The 10713-nt window shown below is 42.7% G+C and overlaps 1 protein-coding gene across 7 annotated transcripts in view; it reads right to left on the reverse strand.

Moving 5' to 3' along the window:
- The window catches only part of SLC22A15 (solute carrier family 22 member 15), a 78672-nt gene extending 71996 nt beyond the window's left edge, over positions 1-6676 (reverse strand). For all 7 annotated transcript variants that reach the window (XM_032881354.1, XM_032881350.1, XM_032881351.1 and 4 more), the window contains exon 1: positions 6574-6676. In XM_032881354.1, coding sequence (XP_032737245.1) covers positions 6574-6660 — 87 coding nt within the window. In that variant the 5' untranslated portion in view covers positions 6661-6676. The remainder of the gene's footprint in view (positions 1-6573) is intronic.
- Between the last annotated feature and the right edge of the window lie 4037 nt (positions 6677-10713).

The following is a 10713-nucleotide window of genomic DNA, read 5'->3' on the forward strand; positions in this document are numbered from 1 at the left end:
ATACTAAATATAAGTGATGAATCGCTGAATTCTACTCCAGAAACCAATACTGCGCTGTATGCTCACTAACAAAATTTAAATTAAAAAAAAATTAAATTAAAAAGGAAAGATTAAAAATGACTGATGGGGTAATAGAGACTCCAGAACAAAGGTGAGAGGATATCCCTGGAAGGAGGGAAGAGAAGTCTTCCTCTTGGACACTGAGGAGAAATATAATGATAAGTGAGGATCAAAATTAATTTTGAAGTAAAAGGAAGGTATGTTTAGGAAGTTTACACTTCTATTCCACCCATGAAGTTGGAACAAAGAACATCTGGGGAGAAAGTGAGCAAAGCAGTCAGGAGAAACTTGAGCTTGGGAAGCATGGTCAACAGCCAAGTAGGAAAAGTGCATACAACAGCCAAACAGTGGCCTAAAAGCATGGGTTTCAGGACTGTGGAAAAGAGGAACCAACCGGCCTATGTTTGCAACAAGAGAGAATGAAATAAGCAAATTCCAGTACAGCCCTATGTTGGAACACTGCGCCCTAGCCTTTAGAAAATATGTGATTGCTCATTTATGAGCAGAGCAAGGCATTCATAATACTGTTGAGAGACAAATATCAGGTTAAGATCCAAATTTATGCCCCAAAGGCAAACGTATGCATTTGTATAATGAAAAGTCTGGAAGGAAATCTACCGAAATGTGAGCACGTTTCGTGTCTGGATGGGCGAAGTTCTGGTGTGTTTTATTTTTCTTCTTTTCTCTTTTCTATATTTTCCTTTCGGTACAATCACCATATACTACTTGATGAGCATCATAAGATTCCTGAGTGCAGATGTCAGAAGTCTGAGCATTTGGTTAAGGAAACCAGAGAGGAGACTCCTGAGCTGCATGTGTCTTGGGGTTTGCTGGCTCCCCCTCCTAAGGCAGCCTCTGACCGTGGCAATGAGCCAAGCTCCTATTCTGCAGACCTCAAGGTGACATGGACACAACGCCAACCAAATGCCAGGCACTGGGCAACTTTAAGAAATCCTGAACTTGTAGAACAAATGAATTAAACCTTCATGATCCAGCCATTTCCCCGAGCACAGTTGCGCTATGGGCTAGTGAGGGCTCACCTACACGAACTCACTTGGCCATCTCACAGCACAGGGTCACAGCATTGCAGCCTAGTGTTCTTTCTGTCACACACTGCCTGTTTTCACACTTCCAATGACGTGTGTGTGTGTGTGTGTGTGTGTACTGTCTTATTAAGGGAATATCTTCTCTGTCAGGGCCCAGGCTAAGCAGCTGTGCTGTGGGAGGCCATGGCAGGCACGCTGCTGGGGATCTGGGTGCTGGAGAGGTGTCGAGCTGGTTGCTTTCCAAGGCACATCCCAATTCTTGAGATGCCCGAGACTCAGAGGAGCTTGCCAAACCTCTCTGGGGCTCCCCGTATGTCCAACAACTCCCTGGATGGAAATCTGGTCTGATCAGTTTGCAACTTCATCTGCTTTACGCCAGGGGGCAGTGTCTGTCTATAGACAACAGCTTTCCTGAGGCCAGACTTGGGGGGCAAGCATAGCTCTGGTCTCTCTGAACTATGGTACCCCACTCATCTAAAGGGATGGAAGAACACCAGCAAAGGTTCCCCAGATTATCACCCAAACTCACGGCCACTCTCTGAGGGCAGACAGAACTAAATCTGAGGGTGAGGGCAGCGTAACACTTGCTCAGACTAGCAGAGAACCCTGGTAGAGGTTCCCTTGTTCTGGAGTCATGACACAGCAGCTCCTACTAATGGCCTACGTTCTCATCACGGCTGACCCCCTGGTGCTGGTGAGAAGCCCCTGAAGCACAAGGGCTGGCCCTAATGACTAACCCGGTGAGGTCTTCACTAATATGGAGGGTAGGAACTTCATTACCTGCTTGTGGTTGAGAGTCTGAAACCACCTCAGAGACCCCTCACGGAGAGAAGCCTTTCCATGAATCTCCCGGGGACACTCAGACACGGAGGGGCAAAGGCAAGCAGGTGGGACACATTTATTGTGACAGCAGTTCTACACAGAGTTTAATAAAGCACCCTGAACAAAACTCCCTCTACCTCACGCTCCTAAATGTTAAACTCACAGACCACAATTCCCAGCGCTAACTGGTTAAAGGAATAGCAAAAGGAGAGTGGACGGTTAATCTCATACCGTGAACGTAGCATTTTCTTCTAAGTAAGCACATCTTCTTTTCTATACCATTTTTTCCAAAATTTAACACAGAGAAGCAAAACAAAATAAAATTCATGAACCCGCCATCACAACTAACTAGTTTCACTTTATTATATATGCTTCAGATTTTTAAAATACAATTATTATGAACACAGAGAAAATCTCCTTTGCAGCCCACCCGTTCCCACCCATCCCTTCCTCCCTGGAGGTAACCAATCTCAGAATTGGGTGTAGAGCCTTCTACTCTATAGGTTATACTCCTTCATTGTCCATATACATTCATAAACCAAATATGGTATTGTCTCCTATGTTTTTACAAAGTTTTATGAAGTTATGTGTCACATTGTATACATCCTGATGGCTATTTTTTTCCTTTAACATTGGGTTTTAGAAATCCATTCCTGTAGCTATTTATAGATCTGGTTCATTCACTTTAACTCTCACATTCTAACAAATTTATACCACACTTTAAATATCTGGTCCCCTTGCGAGAGTCATTTAGGTGGTTACTCATTTTTGTTATTACAAACGGTGCTGCAATAAACATCCTAGACAGATCTCCTTGTGCCAGGTTCAAGAGACACTGGGAGGACACACACCTAGGAGTCCAACGCTCGGTTTTATTCGTACTAGGCAATGCCAACTAGTTCTCTAAACCGGTAGTTCCCATGTCTCATTTTCATCACACCTGGACTGTAAGACTATTTAATGTTTGCTAATCTAGTAAGTGCGAAATGATATTTCATAGTCATTTGAATATGCCTGTTTCAAATGGCCAGTGAAGGTAAACATCTTTTCACGTGTTGACTGACGTACTTTCCTCTTCGGCAACACTACCTGGTCAATCAGTCCGCTTTCTAAGACACCACGGAAAAAGACATTTATTGCATGAATGATTTAAATGCGCTGATAGCTCCAGGATCTAATAAATAAGGTTGGGGTTATTAAGCACTTACATTAAAATAATGCGTTCCAGAATACCAGATGCCTGTACCTCAAGCTCAGGTCCACAGTGTCATCATAATTTTGCTGGTGAAACTAATGCTTGTTACAGGTTACATGTTGGCTAATGGATGTTTTAAATTCTGTGCAAATCAAACTACAATCTGTGATTCGTGATCCCTAGGAAGATGAATGAGCTGAGTCTATGGCTAAGAACAAAGAAGTAGGATCCCTTTTCACTTTGTGTCTAAAAGGATCCAAAAACAAAAAATTGTATTCCAACACTCCTCCTCCAGACAGCCTGGCAAAGGAATATACACAGATGCAAACACCAAATAATGATGATGGCGTCAAGTCTGAATCACTATCAGAAAATAGAAACAGAAATAAAGTACATAGAATTATTCATATTTATGTACCACAAATAGCTCTTACCCAAGGGAAGGCACATATATCTGGAGAGTAAGAATTTCTCTAACTGCAAAACAAACTATTACTGCTTGTTCATAAGACAACTGTTTTTACATAAGGCAATTATTTTTTCCTTTAAGCTTTTAACTCCTGTATTTTTAAACTGCACAGCACTATTATGAGGGGCATTTGCATCTTATCATACGAAGAGAAATCTACAAAATCTGCCTCTGTTCTTTTCATATCTGAAAGCTGACCATTACAGAGATTCCAAAGATTGTGGTTTGCAAGGAGTGTGAAGATGAGTCTCCTAGCTAAAGGAAACTGGATATTGACATAACTTTTGATGGGCCACATGATGCTATCAATAATTCAAGAAAAAAGCTAACCTAAAGACCTTTAAGAGCTAACCTAAAGACCTTAAAGAGTTTGTAACGTGGTTTTGTCCTTTTAGTTTGCACTTGGATATGTTCGAAGGAAAGGGAGTTAAACCATTAAAAATAATACTAATGGCCCCAGAAGGAAGAAAACTCAAGAGGATATAAACTTGCTATCTCTGTTCCTCTGGTTCTGTGTTTCTCAGCTGGGGATGGTCATTACCAAACCACAGATGCAGGAAAGGCTCCTGCCGTAGCAGAAACTCTCTGTCTGGCAGTCTGATCCACAACGTGCAGCGCTCTCAGGCAGGGCTCCCTCTCCCTGGCAGGGCTGCTGCACAGGTGGTCTCTACGTTCCTTGGGCAACAGGAGACCAGGGTTTTGGGTTTTATTTTTTATTTTTTTAAGACTTTATTTTTTAAAGTCCTTGACACCCAACATGGGGCTCGAACGCACAACACCAAGATCAACGTTCCACCAACTGAACCAATCAGGCATCCCAGGGTTTTTGGGTTTTGAAGCAAACATCAACCTCCCATCTAAGCCTACTCTGAAAAGGGCTTCTTAACTTTTTTCTCTGTTGGAAGAAGCAACCTCCACAAGATGGTGAAAGCATCATGTTACAACTGTGTAATGGGGCTCCCAGACTCCTACTCCACAGGCCAACCCTCACCAAAACCATCTCCAACAACAGACTTGGTAGAGAGATCTTTGGTGACCATTCACTCTCACATCCAGGATAGCTCTAGGTGACCCCAGGACCATGTGGATTACATATCTTAAAGGGTGGTTAAGTCCTCAGAAACAGGTACCGCTGGGAAGGACTCACTTCTGCCGAGAGAGACGCACCTATTCTGTTGGGACAGACAACGACAGGGCACCTTCCAGCTCACACGTAAAGATAAAGCCACTCATTCCCAACACTCTTAAGACCTGGTTCTTTGATGGCAAATACTGACCACATGTCAGACAGGCATCAGTGAACAGTCATGTTTCCAGGTTTCGAGTTCTTTGGTACAACACTAACCAACTGGGTCAGCCATAAAGAAACAAAGTGAGGGAAACAACGGGTCCTGAGCCCAGATCAGTAGCCTTTTTAGTGCTGCACACCCTCAAGGTAAACTTATTTTCTGTAGGCCTATTAATGACAGCAGTCAGAGTGTAGGGATAGGGGCAGGGATGGCACTGTTCGGAAAAGGAGTCCTGTGCTGGGAATTCTTGCTTAGAAGAGGAAAGAAAAAGAATTTTCTCAAAGAAAAAGTATTATAAATGAACAACAGGCATCTCTGATACAATTCTATTTTCTAGGTATTGAATATTCTTTTGTGATTCAGGAAAATAGTTTTTCTCCTGCAGGAAAATTACTTTTAAAGCTGAAAGAATGAACTTAAAGGAACTTCAGAATATTGCATATTTGTGAACTGAGAACTTGCTTTGCTAGAAAAAGGACACATACCATCTATCTGTCCATCATTGGAACAGCTCTTCTGGCTGGTGATAGAACCAACTAAACTTGTAAACATTTTAACAGGAAACAGAATCAGTAAGACAATCTGTACCTTCCCCCACACCCCTATCTGCCTGTTGAGCGTTGCCTTATGCCAGGTTTAAGCAACTGGCTGGCGGAGTGGTGGTTAGACTCAGGACTTCCTGGTACTTTCCCTAGAATAATTATCATCACAGGGTCATTGTACTTATTTACCTGTCCACCTCCCTCAGCGCCTAGAAGGCAAGCTTCACCGGAAAGGGGCTTCCATTCGTCCATCACTGTAGTCCCTGCTAAGCACATAGTAGGTAGGCACTCACTAAATATGTGTTGACTAAAGGAGTAGTACAATGACTGACTCCCAGCAGACTGTAATAAAGAATTTGTGAATGAACTGCTTTTAGAATATTGGGAGCAGTAATTGATGTTAAATGGGCCATTTAGATGGGCAAAGAAGGAGTAACTCTTGCCTGGCAAAGTGTATCTATAGTGACCTTGAGCATACGAAACCCGCATTTTTAGGCTGGGTGGGAAAGCAGTCCAAGACTTCTGTACAATGAAGAACGGTGTAAAATGGCATTATTCAACTTAGAAAAGTCTCCGCCCGAGGTTGGCCTCTGGGCAGAATGACCCATCAGAACTTAAAGCGGAGAGGAAGCAAGGCTCTGCACGGAAAGCATCCGGCCATGAAGCCCCCCTCGAATCCAGATACCCAGACCTGAAGGAGGCCGCTCCAGACCAGACCTTCGCGAGCCTGTGATCAGAGCTCTCTCTGTGCTCCAGATTCCAAGGTGACGTAGCCACAGGTGAGAAACAACTCCCTCGCGCATTCACGGTGCAGTCCAGATGACGGCGGAACTGGGCATCATCTCTTCCCCAGCTCAAGTGCTGAAGTACACCCCCTCATCCTTCTCCCTCTTCTTCTCCCACTCGAGGCGGCGGGATGGGTGGGCCTGGCGGAACCGCCCAAGGGGGCAGGCTCTGAGGCTTGGGCGGGCACCGCAGGCCAGGCCCGCCCGCGACCTTGGCGGGCGGCGGCCCAGGCCAGCCCTCGAGCGGGGCGGATGGGACTCGCGGCCCCTCGGGGTTTGCGGGGACGCGGCGGGGGGGCGGGGAGGATGGTCTGCGGGAGGCGGGGAAGCGGGGCGCTGGAGGTGGGGAGCGGCGGGGGACTCACCTGCAGCAGCACTGCCAGCAGGAAGCACAAGTACATCTGGTAGATGCCCATCTCCCCCACCGCCTGGAACGCCTCTTCCACCTCCATAGCGGGCCTAGCCCGGCGGCCCCGGCTCGGCCCGGCCGAGCCGAGCGCGAGCGGGAGAGGGGTCAGAGCCGGAAAGGGGCGGGGGCGGGGGCGGGAGCGTTCGGGCGGGCGGGGCGGGGCGGGGCAGCGCGTCTGCGCGGGCGGGGCGCGGCCCTAGCTGTACAGGGCCGCGGGGCTCTCTGGTGGGGATCCGGGTCCGAGTGGGCTGGCTGGGCGCGCCGCTCTCGGGGCGAGGGAAGAGGAAGTGGGCTCGGGGTGAGGCATCCTCGTGGATGGAGAAACACGGAAACAGCGCCAGTTGGCACCCAAGCCCTCTTGGGGCGGGGGCGCGATAACTGGGCGACCTGGGGGCGGCCCTGCATTGTTTGTCCTGTTGCCCACATCGGGGGGTTTGGGGGCGTTCTGGAGCCTTCAGGGAAGAGTGCTGGTCAGGCTTTGTTTGCAGTCCTACTCTGTGCTAGCTTTGTAGAGGTCACCGGTAAACAAATTCTTGCAAAGCCGCGAGATTCATTTGCAAACAGAAATAGGCAGGAGGGAAAAAGGAAGTACAAAAGAGCGAAGGTGAAGGTGTCGGACAGGAGGCGATGGATGCCAAGGTGTTTGAAGGATGAGCAGCATTGGCGAGGCAGGGCAGAGTGACCGGTCGCCTGCCTTAAGTCCCCTCATTCCCGCACCTCCTGAGCTTGGTTTTAACAGCTGCTTACTATTCCCTAGTCGGAGCCATGACCCCCAACACACTGTGGACTGAAGAGGTGACCAACTAATGTTTTATTTAGGCTTTCACATCTCAGAGAGTGAGATAGGCCTGCGGTTTTCTTTTCTTCCTACTGTCCTCGTCTATATTTGGCAGGAAGCTCACAGTGGTTTCCCGAAACCGGGTGGAAGTGTCTGATAAACCTCTCCTTGAAGCCATCTGGATTGGCTAGTTTTGCACGGTGATCCCTTTTTTTACAGAGGTAGAAGGAGATACTACCTAAATTTTTATGGCTTTCTTTCTTTCTTTAAATCAGTTTTTTTTTTCTAAAAATGTTTCTACTCTATCGACTGTTACTCCTGTTCTGTAATAAACTTGTTCAGCTTGTTCTCTTAAGGTTTTATAAAATCATGCTCTGGCTCTATTTATGCCCTATTTTTCATTGTTAACATCGTTTATTGTTTATTTTTCACTCTTATCAGTCATGCTACAGATTTATCTTTAAAAAAAAAAAAAAAAAGACCCAATTTTTATTTTGCGGTTTTTCTTCTTGTATTTGTTTTCTATTTTGTGGATTATGTGAATTCTTTTTCTCCTTACTTTTGTTACTGTATAATTCCTTTATTAGCTACATTACTTGAAAGTTTAGCTTATTTGCTTTTATTTTTACTTTTTTAAAAGAATAATTGTATTTCAGGTTATGCATTTCTCTTTGTTCTGATCTACAAGTGTTGTCATGTGGTTTTGTTGCTTTTAGTTTGGAATATTCCATTCCATGCACTGTCCTCTTTAAACCAATGAACTATTTGTTAAGTTTTTCTGTTTCTCTCTCTTTCCCTCCCTCCCTTCCCCCCTCCCTTTCTTTCTCTTTCTTTTGTTTCCAAGTAAATGTTATTGCTATTTTTTAACAATCCTTTTATTGCTGATTACTAATTTAAGTATTTAAATGCTTTTTGAACAGAGATGATATTAAATCTTGCAAATTGTTTGAGGTTTCTTGTGACCAAGTATGCAGTCATTTTAGAAAAATGGACTGAGTATTGAAAATATTCTCCATGTGTTTGGGTGTAAGGTTCTCTATAAATTAGATCAAGCTCGTTGGTAGTATTCAAATAATGTGTATTACCACTGGATATATCAATTTTTAATAAATGTGTCAAAATCTTCTGAAGTGTTTATCATTTTTGAGTTTTTATCAAGGTCTTTTTATTTCTGTGGGTTCATAAAAGTACCAGTTGAATCGTTCCTTTTATCATGATAAAATAGCTCTTTTTTTAATGCTTTTTGTCTTGATTTTTATTTTGTCTAATGTTAATATTGCTGCATCCAAGGTTTTTTGGTATTATTTTTCTTGTAATTTTTATTTTCATCCTTTTTTGTTCATTATGGTCTAGGCATGTTTATGGAAGGAGGGTCTCTTTGTCCATCCAATTTGATAGTCTTTGTCTTTTAACATGTGAGTTAAATCCATTTATACTTATTGTGAGTGATATATGTGGAATTATTTCTACCATTTCATTTTCTGTTTTCTGTTTTCCATCATCTTTTTTTCCCCCTTCTTGGCAATCTGTTGGAGTCCGAAAGCCATTTTCATCCTGCCCTTTTCTCGTTTTGCTATTTTGGGGACCTACACCATCATCATGATGATGATTGTACCATCATCATCATCATCATCATTATTATTTCGGTAGTTACACCTATATTTTTAACATCTACATGACCGTACACTCTTCTACAACGTTCATTGTTATTTAAAATTACCTCTATTCTCTTTTCAAACTCATAGGAAACTACAAAAGATTCTGAAGGGATGCAGAACAAGTCTCCCCAAAATATGTCCCTTCCGCATGTTCACTCTTTTTAGCAGAAGGCAGTAGAGGCACAGCAGACTCAAGATTCCTCTCCTTTAAACTACCTAAAAGAATCTAGATTGGAGGCCTATCCCAGAAAGAGAATGATTACTAAAGATAACTTTTTAATCTGAAAGACTTATCTGTATGGCAGGATAAACACCTAATTACCAAACATTTGCTCTTCTTACTGTCCTATGAATTACCCTTTACCCCTTTGAAATCCCAGGCCCCTATCCCATTCTTCAGTTCAGGATAGCATATAAGCTCCAAATGCTCAGCTTGTCCTTGGATATCATGTTCATATTCCCTGTATGAAAAAAATTAAATGTTTTTCTCCTGTTAATCTACCTTATGTTATTAGACAAGCCAAAGAACTTAGAATGGTTAAAGGAAAATGTTTTCTCCCCAAAAATTCCAAGAAAGCTTTATCTGAGAAAACATAAGAGGACATAAAGATGTTATATTCTGGAAAACTTTGTTAGGTGACTCAAGAAGTTACTGTTGTGGTGTTAAACCGTTGATGGAGAAAATTTGAAGTGTTTTATTTAAAAACTTCTATTGTTAAGAAAAATTAGCCTGCACTTGGAAATAATAAGAAAGTAAGAAGAAGACTATGTGTGCTTCTAATGTAGTAATGAAGCATTATTTAACGGCCAACCCCACAGTTATTTAATACTCTAAGAGAATTTACCTGTGGTTAACTTTGTGTTTACTACAAATTAGAGTCCAGATACTCTGCAGTTCCATGTAAATTTTTGTTTGGTAGAGATGTAAAGATTATGTTCAATAGAAAAGACAACCTATTATTTCATTACCCTATAAAACATTCACTTGTTTTGTACAAATCTAGAAATCCCATTTTAACATACTTATTTTTTTCTAGAAATTACCAGTGCCTCAAATTACCTGTGCCTCAAAGGTGTTCTTAGCACCAGCTTTTCCAGAGTACTGGTTCTTTCATTAGTTAAAATAAAATCTTTGACATGGGTTCATTCTCTATTGGTAAGGGAGTCACAGTTTAACTTTTGAAAATTTTTCTTTGACATTATGATGTACGGGGAATGAAAAATTATAAATTAATACTCATATGATATATAGCTAACTTAAATTGTTAAGTAGAAATTGGGTTAGTTTAGTTTATCTTCTTAAAAGTTTATATATTAATTCATCTTATATTAGATGTATATGGACATATATGCTAAAAGCAGTTGGGAAGCATGAGAACAGAAAGTATAACCTGTGGATTGTCAGAAATAAGATCTGATGGCTTGATGGAGGCCAAGTATGCACTGCTAAGGAGCTTGAACTTTCTCTTACAGGTTATAGGGAGCCACCGAAGTGTTTGAAGCTAGAGTGGTATGATTTTTAAAGATGACTTGACAGCAGTGTTAAAAGCATGTAACACCAGTTGAAACACTGCTGTAATGACCCAAGCAAGAACCAAATGAGGACCTGAGGGCTTAAACCAGAACAATAATAATAAAGATGGAGAAGTGAGGTCAAATT

The sequence above is a fragment of the Lontra canadensis genome, unplaced genomic scaffold, assembly GCF_010015895.1.
Source record: "Lontra canadensis isolate GAN:19392208 unplaced genomic scaffold, GSC_riverotter_1.0 scaffold75, whole genome shotgun sequence".
NCBI lineage: Eukaryota > Metazoa > Chordata > Mammalia > Carnivora > Mustelidae > Lontra > Lontra canadensis.